We start from the raw sequence: 22,206 nt of genomic DNA, 5'->3' as shown, positions 1-22,206 counted from the left end.
AAATAAAAAAATAAATATTTTTTATTTCTTAAAAATATTTGAATGTTTAATTGCTTTATATAATTATTATTTTTTGTTAAAGAAATTATTGCACACTTTATATATATCCTACCAAAAAATACAAACATTTGGGACAGTCAATATCAATTCATTTTATTAAAATAATAAAAAATAATATTTAAAAATTAAAAAAAAAATAATTTATATAATTTTTTATATAAAAATGAGTGCACACTTGATCAACTCTTATATATTCTATTACATCTTATTAGTAGTGAAAATACAAAATTTTCACTATGGTTATATCAATTCTTTAATATGAAAAATTGGAGTTTTAATTTAAATGAATTAAATAAAATAAAAAATATTATTTTAATTATTATTTTGTTTAAGAATTGCTTTTGTGTCTAAAAATCAGCATATTCAAAATTTTCAAAATTTCCAAAACAATTACTATAAATACAAATTAGCAGATTTTCCAAATCAACTCGAATGTTGTTAAAACAAATATTGTCATATAATTATTATTTTTTTTAATATTTTAATATTTTTAAGATTTTTGTGTGGGGTACCTCTGCACAAGTTATGCAAATTCTGAAAGCTTGGTTCTCAAAATGAATTTAGATTTTTACAGAATTTTTGGATTAATTACTTTTGAAAAGAAATAAATAATTTTCTTTTAATAAAAAAAATAAATTTTTTTCCCAAAAAATATTTGTCTAAAATGTTTTGCACACTTAAACAGGACTTTAATATTTTGAAAGCTCTGCTAAGTAAGAAAAAATAGTTTGCTTTAGAATTTCCAGATCAATTAGTATTTGTAAGAAATTAAATATTTTTTTGAATAATAAAAATTTTTTTTTTTTTTTTTGAAAAATATTGTTCTGCAAACTTTTGCACACAAGAGTAACTTTTATGTATTTTGAAAGCTCTATTAAATAAGAAAAAATAGTTTGAGTTAGAATTTTGAAATCAATTAGTTTTAGTATGAAATGAAATATTTTCTTTAAAATATCATTAAAAAAAATATATATATTTTTTATAAAAATATTGGTTTGAAAACTTTTGCACACTTGAGTCTCTCTAATATATTTTGAAAACTCTACTAAAAAAATGTTTAAACAATTATTTTATATTTCATTTTTATTTTTCATTGCTATTTTTAATTTTATTTTTCTATTATTTTTCAAATTTATTGACATTTTCAAAATATTATTTATTTTTATCCAATAATAAAAACATCTTTTAAAAAATTATTTTATATTCCCTTTTTATTTGTCATTGCTATTTTTATTTTATATATTTTTAATTTTATTTTTCTATTATTTTTTCTAATTTATTGACACGATAAATGTAAATGATGAAATATCTTTGCACAATTTCAAAATTGTATTTATTTTTATTGAAAACGCCAATGAATATCTCTGTGTGTACATTTGTATATTTTTCTTTTCAGATAAAATACAAAAAAAAAAATCAGCAACAAAAAAAATACAAAACAAAATAACAACAGCAGCAAAAAATTATAATTTACCTCAACCTACATAGAATACAATCAACTTCGTACTTGTCAATTACTTTTAGTTGTGTAGTATGGTGGCTGGCTGTTGATGTTTGATGCTATTGTTGTTGCTGTTATTGCTATATTGCCTTTGTTTTAATTTAAAAATAAAATCTAAAATAGTATTATAAGTTCCCTTAAATAAGATTCGTAAACCTTCTTTAAGATTAAAACAGCTAAATTGGCATCACTTATTATGGCGACTTTCTTTTATTTCGGCAATAAATTCAAAATTATTGCCGAATTCCCTTGATGCAAAAAAAAAACTACACAAAATTCAATTCATGAAAACAGCTTCCAATAATCATACAAAACCAGTAGGAAAAGACCAAAGTCGGGCGGGGCCGACTATGTAATACCCTACACCAGTCGAAATATGTAAAAATGGAATAATTAGTATACATCCCAATACGAAAATGCTTAGCTTAATGATGAAAGTACTTAGCTCCAACGCCACGCCAAATCTTATTCATAGTTGGGGTAGAACATTTAAATGGTATGCAGTTACTGCAATATATGCATTCCTAAAGATTCTTAATAGAAGTTAAGAACTGAAGACTTACAAATTGGAATAATTGGTTTCCCTTCATTAATGAAAGTACTTAGCTCCACCGCCACGTCAAGGCTTATTCCTTGGAGGAGTAAAACTGTCGAATTATATCTTGTTTCTACGTTAAGTAGAAGCAAGTTATTCAACATGTTTCTGTTGTTTTATTACTTTTAATTCAGTTGTCATAAAAACAGTAGATTAAAGCAATATAGTGTGTCTTAAAATTTTTAACAAAAGTTGAGAATTAAAGACTTTATTACATTCCAATATTCTGATATATCATATATGCAATCAGGTATTGAATAAAAATATGATTAACAATTCTTTAATTATAATGTGTGAAATATAAATTGTCATTGGCAAAATATTTTGATTTTAATCAGGGATATTCTCCCATAGTTTTATAAAATACACATATTTTAATTTGATATGGAAACACATATCGCGTCATGATAGCTAAGCACTTTTTCATATGTTACCGCATTTATTATGCTTCCCTTCATTAATGAAAGTACTTAGCTCCACCGCCACTTGAAGGCTTATTCCTTGGAGGAGTAAAACTGCCGAATTATGTCTTGTTTCTACGTTAAGTAGAAGCAAGCTATTCAACATTTTTCTGTTGTTTTATTACTTTTAATTCAGTTGTCATAAAAACAATAGATTAAAGCAATATAGTGTGTCTTAAAATTTTTAACAGAAGTTGAGAATTAAAGACTTTATTACATTCCAATATTCTGATATATCATATATGCAATCAGGTATTGAATAAAAATATGATTAACAATTTTTTAATTATAATGTGTGAAATATAAATTGTCATTGGCAAAATATTTTGATTTAATCAGGGATATTCTCCCATAGTTTTATAAAATACACATATTTTAATTTGATATGGAAACACATATCGCGTCATGATAGCTATGCACTGTTTCATATGTTACCGCATTTATTACGCTATTGTCAATGTTACTGAAACACCAATCAATTTGAGATAAACCCTTCGTTGTTGGTGTATTCAGAACAGATATAAGTCCCTTATTATTTAAAAAATCTTCGGTTTCTGGTTTCCCCCTTTGACGGCATATATTGAAATCGCCAACTGTAATAATTTTTTGAGTACTCGGGAATATATAGTTATTCAATACATTGCTAAGATCTTCATGCATACAATGAACAGTATAATTCTTGTTGCGATACAAGGCTAATATGTTTATATCTCTTATTTGAAATACCAAAAGTTCCAATGTTTTGTTGTGATCATGTAACTGTTTATGGAACTTATATTCAGTAACTCCAGAGATCTCGTTTTTAACAAACACTATTAAGCCACGTTTGGATCTGCGATTGCTATGATCAGTGGAATCTAATCGCATTCTGGGCATTACTGTGAATCCAGGAATATCGTAGGATTCATTAGGTAATGTCCAGGACTCTACAAAACATAAAACATCAGCCTTCATCATTAATGTATCCTTCCTTACGTCTTCGAAATGTGCACGAAGACTTTGAACATTATGATACACAATTTTTAAAGAGTTACTTTCACTCATAAAATCGTAACTCGTTTCCAGATATTTATGTGTTCGTAGATTGGTCATTTCCAACTGTACACTATCATTTTCTTTAAATGGCTGAGGTGGATTGAAATTGCCCAAAAGAAAAAGTCCAGCCGCTGTGGTCGCCCTGCTACAAGCTACATATAAAGCCGACCTAGTCATACGTGGCTTCAAGTGGACAGCTACTTTCTCGTATGTCGCACCTTGGCTTTTGTGAATAGTAATTCCTTCAGCTGGTACAATTGGAAATTGTTTGCGATCAATAGTAACCTGTTCATTGCGTTTATATTGAAATGTTTTCACACAAACATCAATAGGTGTCCACAACGATTCAGTTGGATGCCTTTTTTTAGAGCGGGCTAAAACCCCAACATTTTCCTGAGGAAATTTTATCCAAAGAGTGGAAGGTTTACTGGTTGTGCCAATGAAACTGATCTCCATGAGTTGACCTGTAGCTCCATTTACCAATCCGTCACTTGTGTCAACATTCACAGTAACCATATATTTAGCTGTTGTTTTTAAAATTAGCTGATATGGTAATCCTTGAGTTTCCGATACTTTAAATGTTTTAATAGATTCCATGATTCTATTCATATTATCATTGGTTAATCCAGTGGATTTTACAACATCAAATGCATTAGAAATTACTTCGTTTGTTGGAATCGAATTCAACTTCAAAGTGTTGTACACATTGACTTCGTCATTGGAACAAAACAAGTGGATGGCTTCATCAGGAACGGAAATTGGAGATACAACGCGCTGACGTAACAAGGCAATGTCATCGTTTGTCATTTGTCCGGAAGCCATATTATTTAAAGCTACAGCAAATGCACGATCTCCTCTTTGACGCATTATTTCAGTAAGCTCGAAGTACTTAAACTTATCCCACATTGTAGTCCCATATATTGCACTGTATGGATCATTAGTTGGGGCCGCAAATATCCATCTATCGCCAACAGGTGAAAGCTGTCTTAAATCACCAAACACAAGTACCGATATACCACCAAAAAATGATGTACTTTTGAAAATTTGCTTTAATCTTGCATCCAAATAAGAAAACATTTTTGCTCCCACCATTGAAATTTCGTCAATAATCAATAACCTCAAATTCATTAGTTTGGTATAAATTGCATTTAAGGCATCTGGACCCAAAGGCCTCAACTCTGAACTTGACTGATTTACTGGGAGCGAAAACATTGAATGCAATGTGGCACCACCAATTCCAAAAGCAGCTTTTCCTGTAGGAGCTGTCAGTAGAACTTTTATTGAGGTAGGATCAGAACCTGGTATGCTATTTAACCTTCTATTAACGGATTGATAAATAGTCGATATTAATCTGCTTTTACCGACACCGGCACCTCCACCTATAAATTCATAAAACGTTGATCCACATTTTATATTATGGCAAAGATGTGTTAAGTAAAGCTTCTGATTTGCATTTAACGTACGCACCATGTTCAAGAGATCAGGTTCAGATAACAAAGGAGGGAGTTTGATAACGCGTATTGATGGTTCAGGTATTTCTTCCGTTGTACCGTCGTTCTGCGTTCGTAAAATATTTACATTTGTATCTACATCCGGCACACCAAGAACTCTAAAATCATCATCAATATTGGCGTTATCAGCTTCTTCGTTAATATCATCTCTCAATTCTTCTTCGTTTAGCCGCTGTAGAACATTTTCTAGTTCTCGATCCTCAAAAACATCATATTTTTTTCTGTTCATCTCAATACTATCCTTTAGAGCATTGCAAGTAGCTTCATTATCATTTTGCAGTAAATCAACTTCCTCATTTCTCCAAGGATTGAATAACATAACGAGTTCTCTGAAGTAGTCACTTCTGTGAGTATTGACGTTATATCTTCTATACCGAATCACGTGAGGCTTGATTTTTTCTTTTATGAAGCCACTATCATCCTTAAGCCGAAAAGTGCGTAAAGTGTGTTCCGATCCTTCTTCCATTTCTTGTTCATCGTAGTTATCTTCTCTTACATTGCTTCGGCGTGATCTGGAATATTTATAGTTAGCCGCGAAGTCTGCTAAACATAAATCTTCCAGTTCATCTGGCCTTTGGACATAATGTTCTAAAATACCAACAGCATAAATATCCGAGGAATCAGGATGCAAATTTTGAAGTTGCTCCCTAGGTTTAAGCATAAAAACTCGCTCCTCAGGACGGCCAGTATTTATATAGACTTCTGCATTGCTACTTTCTGATAAACGCATTCCCAAGCAGCAATAAGTGGCCTCTTGTGCTGAAATTTCAGTACCTGAAATGAATTTGTGTGCAATATGCTGCAGTTTTTGTTTTACAGAATAATTGCCAGTTCTAATTTCTTCAACAGCATCACGAAGAATTCTTGATACTCCTCGATTTGATTTGTTAATGTAGTTGATTATATAACTACAACATGCATATGGATCTAGGATGTATTGAATATCCATATTGGCTCGGTGCAGTGACAATATTGTTGGATTGTATGCATTTACCATTTTGTCTTCGAATTTCCTTTTTAAAAATATTTTCGGTTTTTTTAAAGAAGACCGAATGGATAACAAATATTCGTCGTAAGTTAGACGTATATTATCGTGGGCCAGAAAATATGGAAAATTATTTAATTGCGAAACTATTTGGGATTCCAAATTTGCATTTAGCATACTTTGAATTTTATCGTAGTTCGCTTTATATTGTTGTATATTTTCGAAGTTTTCGGGAAGTGGCAATAAGATTTCAGTTGTAGGCATCGGGGGATAGGGCATGCCATATCTACATATTTTTTCACCACGGTACTCTCTCGTACATGAACGATTGTGGTTGTGCAGTTGATAAGTAATATATTCCTGTAAACTATCATCAGATCCATTTGTGGAAATATATTTGTCTATAAAGTTTATGACGGAAGGAAAGGAAGACGAATCATTAAAATTTACTTTCGGAGCATCCTTTAGCCAATACATTCCATGAATGTGAGGAGATCCACGTTGTTGAAATTCCACTCTCCAATAATATTTTTCGACAAAATGATTATCAAAAACTCCATTGTCCATTTTGAATAAGGAAAACAATTGCCGGAAACGGAAATCAAAGTAGCGAGAGCATGTGACCGCATCATTACGGATCAATCGAGCCTTTTCAGAAAATGACAAATTTGAAGCTTCATCTTCAGAAATATCGACGTTGTCAACAGTTTTTGATAGGATAACCAAAAGTTCCAACCATTTGGTTTCAGCTGCTGACAAAGTTATAAAGAACGTCGGAAGGCCGAATTGTCTAATCATTGCAACGACTTTTTTCTTTTCTGCTTCCCAGTGAGCTGGAGACGTTCTAATACCTTTAAGAATGCGGTAACCGTCATCATGTTGAATAAGGCTATTTACATATGCATCATCCAAAGCGTTAGCTGCTGTTACATTTCGAGACCGAGTCTGCTTTCGCAAAGCGATTGACACAGCGCTTTTAATTGACAAAAGCTCTAGCTTTTTGTAGCTATACAATATTTTATCAATTCTGCAGCACCTTCTATCATATCGCCGAAGTTCAGATCGAATAATTTTGGAATATGTTTCCGTACACCAACGTTTTTGACCACAATATATGGTAACAAATGCCAACTCTTCGGAATCGGAATCTATAATCATATCGACGGGGCGGTGACCCTCGCCTGGGGCCATGACAACTCGCTGATGAGGCACATTTTCAACTACTCTACTTTCTAACATAGTTTGGTGTCCACCTGGATTTAAATTCTCCATGGCATATTGCTCAGCATGTGGTATGTCTGAAGCCGGGCCATCATCAGATGTTTGGTTATCAAAAATTTCTTGAATAACCGCTTGGTCATCTTGATTGGCAACGAAAGGTACTACATCAGAAGAGCTGTAAAGATTAAACCATTCGTTATCAATTGTAATGCCATGTTTGATATAAAGCTCTGTATTTATCAGGTATCTGGCTGCTTCAATTACTTTCGCAGGTCTGATTGTTTCAGTCATATAATCATGCTGATATTCCATGCGGCGTTTAAGGTGCAATTGAATTACCTGTGCTTGATCGAAATGTCTCGGAAGGGAGGTAATGGTTTCATTAACAGATATGGGCACATTTACTACTGCCCCACGAATTGCGCTTTGTTTTTCAAACCCAAGAGCAACAATAACCATGAAAGGTAATCTAGCGGTTACCAGCCGCTCCTCTACTGCCGTTAAATCTTTTAGGGGGCTTGGAATCTCTGGGAAATCTAAGCCGTTTGATAAACATATATTGGGTTTTCTTCCGTTCTTTACTGCTCTACTACAGGTTTTGCAAAAAATGTAAAAGTCGTTGTCCGAGGGAAACCGTTCTGATAAATAAAAAACTTCAGAAATAAAACTTTGATTTGACATACCTTGTTTGTTCAGTAGTTCTACTTGATGGGGAAACCACAACCCTCCGCAGCAGGTGCATATCTTTGTTGGTCCTAGTTTGATAGTTTCGTTGTACCGCTGAAACCTCAGGTCATTGCGACGACTGATTATCTGGGCCGATTCTTCCTGTCTTTCTTCATTTGTTAAATTGTTCCTTCTTGTTCTGCGTCTTTCTGCCTGAAGAATATTAATTCTACTCCTGTTGCTGGGGTTTCTTCTATGACGCTCTACTCTGGATGTTAGCGATCGATTCTGGTCATGTTGTTCAGCGCGTTGCATGTTTCTTCTTATTTGTCGTTCTGCAGTGTTTCGCAAACGCTCAAAAACTCTGTACTCCGAAAGCTGTCGCCTTTGGACGTGTTGTCTAGTATTTGTTCGCTGTTCCTCAGCGCGATATTCAGGATTCCGACGTCTTTGAGCGTGTTGCCGGGTATTAGCTCGCTGTTCTTCAGCGCGATACTCTGGATTCCGACGTCGGTCAACATGTTGCTGGGTGTTCGTTCGCTGCTCCACAGCCCGATATGCTGGATTCCGACGTCTAGATGCGTGTTGCCGGGTATTTGTTCGCTGCTCCACAGCCCGATATGCTGGATTCCGACGTCTAGCTACGTGTTGCCGGGTATTAGCTCGCTGTTCTTCAGCGCGATACTCTGTATTCCGACGTCGGTCAACATGTTGCTGGGTGTTCGTTCGCTGTTCCTGGGCCCGATTTTCTGGATTCTGACGTCTTTCAAAATGCTGCCGAGTATTAGTTCGCTGTTCCTCCGCACGATATTCCAGATTCTGACGTCTTTCAAAATGCTGCCGGGTATTAGTTCGCTGTTCCTCAGTGCGATACAATACATTACGACGTCTTCTTGCACGTAACTCTGTATTTCTTTCCTGCTCCATTGTACGAACATCGTCATCCTGTCGGCTTTGTCTGTGTGCTTCTGCATTTCGCTGTCTATCTTCCATTCGAGATTGGAGATCCTGAGTAGATCTTAGTGCTTGCATTCTGCTCTGAGCCAAGTTTCGGCGGGTGGCAGAACTTTGGGCGCGTGTTCTTGGCATCGTTCCAAATTGTTGTATATAATATTATTTTATATATAATATTATTTTATATAATATTATTTTATATAATATTATTTTATATAATATTACTTTATATAATATTATTTTATATAATATTATTTTATATAATATTATTTTATATAATATTATTTTATATAATATTATTTTATATAATATTATTTTATATAATATTATTTTATATAATATTATTTTATATAATATTATTTTATATAATATTATTTTATATAATATTATTTTATATAATATTATTTTATATAATATTATTTTATATAATATTATAAAATTATTTTATATAATATTATTTAATAAATGTATTATTATATTAACTGATAAAATTGTATATTTGTTTGTATTTAAATGTTGACTACTTGAAGTGTACAATCAAACTGAAAATATTTATTACTTATTTATTTATTTATATACAAAATGTATAGCCAATATTTGTAGAGTACCCGTTTTTCTATTAAGAACAGAAACACATAAGTTAGGTAATTATGTGTGTCAGGTACATTTTCAACATAACTGGAGATGTACAGCAAATATTTACCTGATCAAATACCCAAAAACACGGGCATGTAAACAAAAGGATTAAGGACTAATCCAAGTGTCAATAATAGCATTATTTACCTGATCAAGTACCCAAAACACATACATGTAAACAAACGGATTAAGGACTAATCCAAGCGTCAATAATCACATGTATCAGGTAAATTCAAGGATTAATATTTATATATTGTTAATCCGTTTGTTATGTAATGTATTGGGTATTTTAAACATAATATGAGAAGTACATTCCTTTTCTTACCTGACCAAGTACACAAAAACTAATCTGTTCACAATAAGATCTTAACAATTTCAATTTAATAACAAATCAGGTAAACGGGAGGATTAATATATTCATAATCTATGTCGCGAAGAAATCAGTTCGGACCTTCAATAGTTATTGTGACCATCATTTTAGGACTGGACCAATATGACTCAAAGTTTGGACAGAATATTGTGATATCCAACATTTGGACCACATCGGTCTGAAAATGTAGCTAAAAACGTCAAAATTGGGGGGTACCGTTATATAGGGGCTATACCAAAACGTGGACCTATGTCCACAACTTTTCTTATATAAGTTTATTGATACATAAGAACCCTAAATGTCAAGTTATAGCTAAATCGGTCTGAAAATGTAGCTAAAAGCGTCAAAATACCGCAAATCAGGGGGTACCGTTATACGGGGGCTATACCAAAACGTGGACCTATGTCCACAAGTTTTGTTATATATGTTTATTGACACTTAAGAACCCTAAATGTAAAATTATAGCTACATCGGTCTGAAAATGTAGCTAAAAACGTCAAAATACCGCAAATCGGAGGGTACCGTTATATGGGGGCTATACCAAAACGTGGACCTATGTCCACAACTTTTGTTATATAAGTTTATTGACACTCAAGAACCCTAAATGTCAACTTATAGCTATATCGGTCTGAAAATGTAGCTAGAAACAGCAAAACACCGTAAATCGGGGGGCCACGTTATATGGGGGCTATACCAAAACGGGGACCTATGTCCACAACTTTTGTTATATAAGTTTATTGACACTTAAGAACCGTAAATGTTAAATTATAGCTACATCGGTCTGAAAATGTAGCTAAAAACGTCAAAATACCGCAAATCGGAGGGTACCGTTATATGGGGGCTATACCAAAAAGTGGACCTATGTCCACAACTTTTGTTATATAAGTTTATTGACACTTAAGAACCCTAAATGTCAAATTATAGCTATATCGGTCTGAAAATATAGCTAAAAACATCAAAACACCGTAAATCGGGGGGCACCGTTATATGGGGGCTATACCAAAACGGGGACCTATGTCCACAACTTTTGTTATATAAGTTTATTGATACATAAGAACCCTAAATGTCAAGTTATAGCTAAATCGGTCTGAAAATGTAGCTAAAAACGTCAAAATACCGCAAATCGGGGGGTACCGTTATATGGGGGCTATACCAAAACGTGGACCTATGTCCACAAGTTTTGTTATATATGTTTATTGACACTTAAGAACCCTAAATGTTAAATTTATACATACATCGGTCTGAAAATGTAGCTAAAAACGTCAAAATACCGTAAATTGGGGGGTACCGTTATATGGGGGCTATACCAAAACGTGGACCTATGTCCACAACTTTTGTTGTATAAGTTTATTGATACATAAGAACCCTAAATGTCAAGTTATAGCTAAATCGGTCTGAAAATTTAGCTAAAAACGTCAAAATACCGCAAATCAGGGGGTACCGTTATATGGGGGCTATACCTAAACGTGGAGCTATGTCCACAAGTTTTGTTATATATGTTTACTGATACTTAAGAACACTAAATGTCAAATTATAGCCAAATCGGTTTGAAAATGTAGCTGAAAACGTCAAAATACCGTAAATCGGGGGGTACCGTTATATGGGGGCTATACCAAAACGTGGACCGATATATCCCATCTTCGAACTTGATCTTCCGACGGCTAAAAAAATGGTATTCCCCAATTTTCAGCGAAATCGGTCAACAAATGCGACCTGTACGTTGCGAACGGACGGACGGACGGACGGACGGACGGACGGACGGACGGACGGACATGCATAAATCGACTCAGAAAGTGATTCTATGTATATCCCTAGAAGGAACTATGGGTCTATCTCGCTTCCTTTTGTATGTTACATACAAATGCACTAACACATAATACCCCTTACCACATAGTGGTGTAGGGTATAAAAAATGAAAAGCTTTTCATAAAACAACCAGTCATAATTTATGGCTATTAAAATAAAAATTAAAAATATAAGCAATTTCAAAGCATACTTTTAGGCCTTATGAATGATAACAAGCTACCATGTTTTTCGGTAGCACCCAAAAGTAGGCTATGGAAATTTCTACAAAAATGAATCTTCAATACAACAATGTATCTGGCGGATGGTTGGTGGTTATCTGACAGATACTTTTGCTCTGAGTATCTTAGGTTCTCTCTAAATTTTTAGTTGTTAATGAGATATTTTTGACAGGGATGCCAACTGTTCCGAGGTAAAAATCGCTACAGCCACATACGCACCATAGGTCTGTAGCGATTTTTCCCTTAAGACAGTTGATATTCCTGATAAAACAGTGGTTTTTGTACGTCAAAAATCACCACAAGTAGCGGGAAAACCACCAACTTGGCACCCCTGATTTTTGTATCTCATTGTTGTGGTCGGCGCGTCGTTCGTGTTATGAATTTCGCTTTTATGTTTTCTTTCCTCTTTTTGTGGTTGTACGGTTGTACTAGCTTATGCTTATGCAAAAGTATGCAAGTAGGCAGGCAATAGTTGTCTTCATCCCTGTCGCCTGGTCTTAACCTAAATAGAGCATGGCAGAGGTTGTTGACCCAAATTGCAAAGTGCAATGAACTCCCTCACTAAGGCTGGCAAACAGGCTGACAGGCATACAGACTACCACACCACCATCATTGTGCTGCTGGAACACTAGCTATTTTTATCTCTCTGGGCGCAAAAAACTCCCTCTTTTCTTGTGGAATTTTCTTCTAATGGGGGAATGACAGATAACTGGCTGGCTGGAATGATGGGCAATGGGAAAGTGTGTTGTACAACACTGTCATCCCTTAAAAGTGCATTTGCTTGCCATGCTGCAAAAGAGAGTAACTAGATGTTGTTGTTCAACCATTTTTTGTATTCACATTCACTTGAGTTTCAAGTGCATTTTCGGTCATTCACCTTTTGCTGCTGTCGCTGAGGAAGACCAGCACACTGCTTGACATACATACTTAGTGGTACTAACTATGTGTGTTTGTGTGATTTTTTTTTTGTAAGGAGAGTTGTAAAATAGCAAAATATCTATGGTATTTTATTTTACGATTGCAAAAAGAACTTTTTAAAGAAAATATCAAAAGTATTAAAAAATAAATTAAAATTTGTAATTTGACTGTCTGCCACGGGGCGTAATGGCTAACAGATCACGATTTTGAAACTCCTCGAAGACAACTTCATATCCTTCATTGGTATTTTAACTATTCCCTATGAACTTGGCTAAATTCTCTTTTGTTTTTGAGAATTTTTAAGAATTTCTTTCACTTTAAGATTTAAAAAAAAAATCTTAAACGGTTAGAAATGAATAAAGAAAAATATCTCTTTTGAGAAACTTTGAGGAAAATTCAAATTTTAAAGACAATAATATCAGGGATATTTTTAATTTCAAGCCATATAAAACTCGTAAATAACGTGGGTTACTTGAGCTACGATAGAATCGGATTGTAATCATAGATATGGAAGAGTTTTTCCCTTGCACCACCGTCAATATGGGTTGGAAACAGTTTTTTGTCCATTTTTTCTCTAGATATTCAAAATATAATTTTTGAATTTTTCTAATTTATTTTTATTTAATTAAAAAAAATATTTTAAAGGTTATTTTCAATTTTAATTTAAAAAAATTTAATATAAATTGGAAATAGTTTTTTGTTCATTTTTTCTAGATATTCAAAATATAATTTTTGAATTTTTCAAATCTATTTTTATTTTGTTGAATTTTTCAAATTTATTTTTATTTAACTAACAAAAAAAAAAAAAAACAAAAAAAAAACATTTTAAATGTTACTTTCAATTTTAATTTACCAATTTTTAATTCAAATCTTTTTATTTTCTAATTTATTTATTTGAAATATTTTTTTTCAAATGCTGTTTTATATTTTTAACTGTGAAAATTGTATAATTTTCTCATATATTATTTGAAATATATTTTTATTTATTTGGAATATTTTTTATGTAAATGTGGGTTTATATTTTTTAATTGTCAAAATTGTATAATTTTCTAATTTATGGTTTAAAATATTTTTTATTTCAAATTTAATTTATTTATTACTTTTTTATATATACTATTTGTCTATTTTTCTAAGTACTATTCAAAATATTTTTTTTTATTTTTTAGTTTAAAATTTTAAATTAAAATAATAAAAAAATCATTAAAAATAACGAGAAAATTAATAAAAAAATCATTAAAAATTATCTTCGCCCTAACAGGCAAAATTTCATAAAATAATTTTATTTTATTTAATGTTATTTTGAAAAAATGTAATTTTCAAATTTATTATTTTAATTTAAAAAAATTCTTTTAATTTTTTTAATTTTATAATTTTTTTATTTGAAATATTTTTTATAAAAAAAAAAAATTTTATTTTTTTATATTTTTAATTTATTACTTTTTTGTTTGTCTATTTTTCTAGTCATTCAAAATATTAGTTTTAATTTTATTTCTAATTTTTCTTTATTTTGGGTAATTTAATATGATTTTCGTATTTTTTTAATTTATTATTTATTATTTCTTATTTTTTATATTTTCAAAGTTTCAAAATTAATATTTTTTTATTAATTTAAAATATTTTTTTATTATTTTTTTGTCCTATTATTTGTCTATTTTTCAGGCATTCAATATATTATTTTTACTTTTATTTCTAATTTTTCATTAATTTAATTGGAATTAAAAAAAGTATTTAAAAAAAATTTAAAAATAATAATAAATAATAAATGGGAGAAGAATACAAAATTATAAAGAAAATTATAAAAGTAATAAAAACTAAAATAAGAATATTTAAAATAAAAAATTAGAAAATCAAAATTTTAAGAAGGTATAAAATAAGATTTCTTATGAAATTATTTGAAATTGTAAAAAAATTAAGAAAAATATATATTTTTCTAAATTATTTATTTATTTATTTATTTATTTATTTATTTATTTATTTATTTATTTATTTATTTATTTATTTATTTATTTATTTATTTATTTATTTATTTATTTATTTATTTATTTATTTATTTATTTATTTATTTATTTATTTATTTATTTATTTATTTATTTATTTATTTATTTATTTATTTATTTATTTATTTATTTATTTATTTATTTATTTATTTATTTATTTATTTATTTATTTATTTATTTATTTATTTATTTATTTATTTATTTATTTATTTATTTATTTATTACTTTTTTGTTTTTCTATTTTCCAGACATTCAAAATATTATTTTTATTTATATTTTTTCTTTATTTTCGGTAATTTAATATGAGTTTGTATTTTTTTTTTTTTAATTTATTATTTTAAATATTTCTTTTTTCTAATTTCTTATTATTTATATTTTTAAATTTTCAAAATTAATATTAAAATAATAAAAATAAAATTAAAATAATAAATAAAAATATTACTTTTTACTAATTTAAAATATTTTTTAATAATTTTTTTTTCGTCCTAAGACAACAATGAATAAAATAATTTTATAATAAATGTTAATATATAAATTTTTATTTTTAATTTAAACTTTGAATTTTCTAATTAAAATTTTTATTTAATTTTTTTTAATAATTTTTAAATTATTTATTACTTTTTATTTATTTGTCTATTTTATTCCAAATATTCAAAATATAAATTTAATTTTATATATATATATATATAAATATTTTCGTTATTTATAATAAATAAATTAATTTAATTTAATTGGAATTAAAAAAAAGTATTTTTTAAAAATAATAATTTTGTTATTATTATAATTTAAAAAAAATAAATACAATTAAAATAAACAAAAAACTGAAATTTTCAATATAAAATAAAAAATAGTATATTTTTGATAAAATAAAAATAGTAATTTTAATATGGGAGAAGAATACAAAATCATAAAGAAAATTATAAATGTAATAAAAAATAAAATAAGTATATTTAAAATTAAAAATTAGAAAATCAAAATTTTAAAAAGGTATAAAATAAGATTTCAAATGAAATTATTTGAAATTTAAAAAAAGGAAGAAAAATATATATTGTTCTTATTTTTTTTTTTTGAAAAATTTAAAAAAAATATTAAATTAGAAAAAATATATATTTATTTTTTTTTTAAATATTAAATTAGAAAAAAATTATATTTTTCTTCATTTTCTATAATTTCAAATAATTTCACTTGAAATCTTATTTTACACCTTCTTAAAATTTTGATTTTCTAATTTTTTATTTTAAATATATGTATTTTATTTTTTATTACTTTTATTATTTTCTTTATAATTTTTTATTCTTCTCTCATATTGAAATTACTACTTCCATTTTCCAAAAAAAAATACTATTTTTATTTTATATTGATAATATAATTTAAGTTTTTTTTTTGTTTATTTTAATTGTATTTAATTTTTTATGTTATTATAATAAAAAAAATGATGGATAATTTTTTGTTTTTAAAAAAATCCTTTTTTCAAATTCCAAATAAATTAAATTTATTTATTTAAATATTAATAAATAAATAAAATATTAATTTTTATTTATTTTTAGCGCATTTCCCAAGAAAATCATTTAAAATTCAAATAAAAACCCGCGTATTATTTTGCCCACATAAATTCTAGCCTAGCACAACCATTAATCTGCTCTACAAACAACAACTACAACAACTCACATACTCCCATAAAAATAAAAACCCCATAGAAGCCCCCAACTATATACTCAGCACCACACAATATAAAAAGAAGGAAGTAAAATTGAATTGGCCCATATGTCTCATATAGGAGAGCAATGAGAATTTTTGCCCCACAACCAGAGTTCTGTTTAACAAAACAACAAATAAAACACTCTGAGTTTCCCCAAAAATATTCTCTCACAATGAGTTTTATGTTTTACGAAAAACAGCTCTCCAAGCATTTGGAGCCCCATTATACATGGGGAGAGTCAGTCGTCGTCGTAACACATCGGGGCAAAACAAGAACAACAACTCTCGCTCACTATATGACGACGAGTTGTGTATTTGTCGTAATAATAACAACAACAAATACAGTACTACTACGCGTTGACATTGAACGAGTTCATTCACACCGTGTCTCTGGTCAATTACCAAGCCAATGCTGTGTGTGGTGTTGTTGTTATTGCTGCTGCTGCCGATGTTGAGCATAAACAGCATGGTATGGGCATGGTATGGCATGATGATGATAATGATGGTATGTTAACTATGAATGTATGTATGCTGCTGCTTATGCTGTTTTTTGTTTTTGTTCGTTTTTTCTTTGTTTTATCTTCGTGAAAACATAATAAAATAAAAACATAAATAAAGAAGGCGAAAAAAGAAGAATAACAAAGGCAAAAAATAAAACAAAATAAAAACATAACAATCAGAACAAAATTTTTAATAGTCATGGATGGATAACAAAAACAGAAAAACAATGAATTGGAGTTTCATTTTAAAACACACACACGCACAATCTCCCTCTCATAGGGAGAATAAATTCGTATTAAAGCTAAGGTAATATGAAGGCATTACTATTGGGGGGTTTAAAAAACCTTTAAAAAATTGTTGAAAAATAACCACAAAAAAATAGAAAAAATCACGTACGCCACAAAATTTTAATTAAAAAAAGAGAACTAGGAAGTAAAAACATTGTATTGAGAGAAGTGGCAAAAATGGAATAATAAATAAAATTAATGGATTTTTGCTTTTGTAAAATTGTAAGAAGGGTTTGAAAGAGAATATGGCACAGAGAAGTGTGGAGAAAAAATCTTTCGATAATTAAAGCGTTTTTTGGTCAAAATTAGAAATTTTTTTTAGGAAAATTTTTGTTTGGAATGATTAAAAAATATTAATTACTATTATTAATAATTATTATTATTTTAGAGTCTTTTTAAGAATATCTTCTACTATTATATTCAAGAAAATCTAAGGAAGTTTTGTCGAAAATTACTTTTCCCAGAAAAATCTTGAAGAAAATTGTTTATGAAATGTTTCAAAAATTCTTCCATTCTTGATTGAAATGAAAAATAAAATCAGTTTTTGGATTTCGGATTTTTTTTCGAAATTCTTGCAATTTTAGATATTAGAAGAAAACCTAAACTTGATGGAATGAAAAAATTAAAATGTCCCTTTTGGGAAATTTTGAGGAATTGTTTTTTTTTTTCAATGCAAATCAATCATATACATGTTTTTACATACAAATAAAAGAAAACTTTTCAAATTTGGCCATCAATTAGAAATTTCCATTAAAGGGAAATTTTTATTTGAAATTCCTAAAAATAAAAACTTCCCTTTAAGGGAAATTTCTAATTTATGGCAAAAATTGAGTTTTAGTTTTATGTAAAACCTTGTACATTTTTCGGAAAAATTTTGTTTACAAGATTTTATATTAACATAAAAGTAAATGTTAAATTTCAGCCACAAATTAGAAATTTCCCTTAAAGGGAAATTTTTGTTTTTATGAATATTTCCAATTTTTTTGCATTTTTGGGTTTTAAAAGAAAAACTAAATTGAATAAAGTGAAAAAATACAAATTTCCCTTTTTGGGAAATTTTGAGGAAATTTTTGTTTTTAATGGAAATCAATAGATTACAAGATTTTACATTCAAATAAGATACAACTTTTCAATTTTGGCCATAAATTAGAAATTTCCCTTAAAGGGATATTTTTTATGAAATTTTCCAAAAATTTTTGCATTTTTGGGTTTTAAAAGAAATACTAAACCAAAAATAGTGAAAAAATACAAATTTCCCTTTTGGGACATTTTGGGGAAATTTTTGTTTTGAATCGAAAATTTGCAAGATTTTATGTTAAAGTGAGACAAAAGTTTTAAATTTCGACATTTTTCTTAAAAAATTATTTTCTTTATTTATTTTTATCAACTTTTAAATTTTATGAAAATTTTTTCTTTATTTTTTTCGCACCAAAAAATGCCTATTTGTCAACGATTTTTTTTTATATAGAAAAACATTTTGACATTGAAAACTTTATATCAAGTTCAATGCCTTTTGCAAAGGTTAACTTTAAACAATAAGACAAGGCTCATGCCAAGAAGGTACACACCATAAAACTGATTCATTGTAGTGGTCGTTGGTCGGTCTTTGCATCATCATCATCATCCAAAACAGAACAACATGATGAAAAGGTTCTCTTCCAGAGTATTTTTAACTTTTGTCTCACATGGATACATACAACCATACGAACAAGGAACGACTATGACTTCCATCATGCTGCTGTTGATCACTACCCGATGATATGTGGCAGCAGCCAACAACCAACAACAACAACAATCATCATATGAGAGACGCTTTTATTCTGGCTGTCTGGACAACCTTGAAAAAGTAGTTTGCCCTATTCCCTTATATATTTTTATACACATTAAACGAATGGGAGGACTTTGTTTTTATATTTATACTTCAGTCACAACAACAACAAGAATAACAGCAACAACAACAACATCCTCATGGTGATCTTCCTCATCATGGATCGTGATTGTGTTATACTTTGTATTGGTTTTGTTTTTGTATGAAAGCAGACATGTCTCTCAAGCTCCTTTGTGAGGCTATGCCACTCCCTTTGTTGTGTGTGAGTAATGTGTGTTGTGTCGTCTCAATGACGTCCTTGATTTAGGTTAAAATCACCATCATCCATACACAACAATTTCCCTTTTTTTGCCTTTTGATCATCAACAGCAGCTCTCCCATGTTCTAGTTCTGTATGGTTTTTTATTCCCTACTCCTTCCTCGTAACGTATAAATTTCGCAATGCTTGGCATTGATTTCATTCTTAACTGCGTCATCACAATTCAACGACATTCTATATTAGGTTCAGGGACTTTTTGTTCCTCATTGCAGAAGAACCCTTTCGAAATGTGAACTCAACAGCTTAATTGATTACTGCAAGTGTTTGTCTGTGTAGACCTCTACTCAAAAAATGAAACCACCCTAGTTTTTTTTAGTGAGGATTTCAAAACCCAAAGCCGCCATATGTGCGTGGTTTATATTGCGAGCATTTAAAGTTCAAGGTTAAGTGAATAATAACTACAACAAAAGCAACAAAACATGTACTGGCATGTTCAACGTTTAGAGTTTTATTACCCAAGGCCAAAAAGGGGATTTAGCCACTCGGTGAAAAAAATTATGAGCTTAGAGGTGATTATTTCAATTAAACGCAACAGTGTCTATTGTTTTTTTAACGACATAAAAGGTGATGAAAGTGCGTATGATCGCAGCGTTGAGTGCGTTGTTGTTGCCTCTCATTTTGTCTCTGTGAATTTTTTGGAAAACATGGTTTCCTTGTGTGCGTATCAAAATAATGTTTTACCATTGTTTTGATTTAGCTCTGTATTATTGTTGTGGTTGGTAGCCTGTAGTTGTGGTTGTTGTTGTTGATCGTGTTTGTTCCTGCCAAAAGTGGCCTTCAATAAATGTATTGACCTTTTTTCAAAGGGGGTATGGAGAGGGGGGAACTTGGAAGTTTTCAGCGAAACTTCTGAATGATTTCTTTTCGGCAAAAAGGAAATAATCAAAAATTTTTATATAGTAATTGGCATATTTGATTATCTCTATGTATTTGTATTGGTTTCCTATTTACACTCAAAAAAAAACTATTGACAGTTTACAGAACCAAAAAAAAAAAATTAAAATATGATAAAAACATAATTTCCCTTAAAGGGAAAATTTTATTTATCATCGAAATGTCAATATCAACCGAAAACGAAAATTTCCCTAAAATTTCCCAAAAGGGAAATTTTCAATTTTTCACGCTAAAAGCTTTAGTTTTGTTTAAAAAGCTCAAAAATTCAAAATTTTCTTAACGAACTGTGTTTCTTTTTTGGTTCTACAAGGTGTGGAGGGGGGTAAGTAAAAGTTTTCAGAGAACATTCTGAATGATTTCTTTTTGGGCAAAACAGGAAATAATCAACTATGTGCATATAGTAATTGGCAAAATTGATTATCTCCATTTATTTGCATTGTATTCTTGGTTACACTCAGAAAAAAATATTGCCATTTTACAAAACCAAAAAAATGGCAAAAATCAGTGATTCGAATTTGCACCCCAGTGTAATTCTGTCTATTTATAAAATAATGTTGCACCGTAGTGTATTTTTGTCGATTTAAAAAATAATGTTTATTTTATGAATTATGCTTTATTGATAAAAAATTTAAATAGTTATTTTTTATATTTTTTAAATTATTTTATTTTTAAATTATTTTTTAATTTATTGTATTTTTTATTAAGTTAATGATTTATTTTGTTCCAATTTAATGTATTTTATTTTTTGTTTTTAATTTATTTTCTACTTATTTTTGGTTTATTTTCTTGTTATATTTTTTATTTTTCTTAAAATACATTTAATATTAAAATATTTTTTATAGAAGTAATTTTTCCACCTATTTATTCCTGGGCCATAATTTTGCACACCAGTGTAATTTTGTCTATTTATAAAATAATGTTGCACCCTAGTGTAGTTTTGTCGCTTTTAAAAAATAAAGTTTATTTTATGAATTATTTTTTTATTGATAAAAAATGTAAATGTAAATTTTTATTTTTATTATTTTTTAATTCATTTTATTTTATTTATTTTGTCCTATTTTTAATTTCCTTAAAATAAATTTAATATTAAAATAATTTTATACCTATAAGTTTTTAAATTTTTAATTCAATGAAATAAATTTGTAAATAAAAAAATATTGTATATATAATTTATCTCCACCTTTTTTCTATTCCTGGGCCATAATTTTGCAACCCAGTGTAATTATTTTCAATTTAATAACAAATATTTTTTATCACTTACCTTGCAACCTTCACACGAATGAACGCCATAATGAAAGCCGGAGGCCTTATCACCGCAAACACGGCACAAAACTGTGGTGCCATCAAATTCTGTAAGCAAACGAAAAACAAACAAAAATAAACAATATTAGAAATTTTTTCAACAAAAATATTCTAAATATTTAGAAAAAAATCCCGTTGAAAGATCATAAAAATCGCCCCCCCCCACCTCCCTGACTTTTACTTTCCGAACACGTAATACTTTCAATTTCTTCACGATATTGAAGGAAGACTACCCTCACATTTCTCTAAACAAAGCAGAAACAAAAACAAATTCATGGCGACCTTGCACGCACGCACAACGAAGAAAGTCTTAAAACATAAACAAGAAAGAAAGAAAGAATCTCCACACACACAACATTAACATGCATGACTTGTAGTGGCGAGGAGATTACATAACTTTCTCCCAAGGTAATTTCATTCATAAAAAAATACAAAACAAAGAA

At 29.3% G+C, this 22,206-nt stretch overlaps 1 protein-coding gene across 2 annotated transcripts in view; it reads right to left on the bottom strand.

The window, feature by feature from the left end:
• Positions 1-22,206, bottom strand: part of Eip75B (Ecdysone-induced protein 75B) — a 406,555-nt gene that overhangs the window by 115,507 nt on the left and 268,842 nt on the right. For both annotated transcript variants that reach the window (XM_073986170.1, XM_073986171.1), the window contains exon 3: positions 21,723-21,811. In XM_073986170.1, coding sequence (XP_073842271.1) covers positions 21,723-21,811 — 89 coding nt within the window. The remainder of the gene's footprint in view (positions 1-21,722; positions 21,812-22,206) is intronic.

Source organism: Musca autumnalis, unplaced genomic scaffold (genome assembly GCF_047663935.1).
Source record: "Musca autumnalis isolate F117 unplaced genomic scaffold, ASM4766393v1 scaffold_4, whole genome shotgun sequence".
Lineage (NCBI taxonomy): Eukaryota > Metazoa > Arthropoda > Insecta > Diptera > Muscidae > Musca > Musca autumnalis.
The sequence above is the reverse complement of the archived record's forward strand: the minus strand, read 5'-3'. Positions and strand labels throughout refer to the sequence as shown.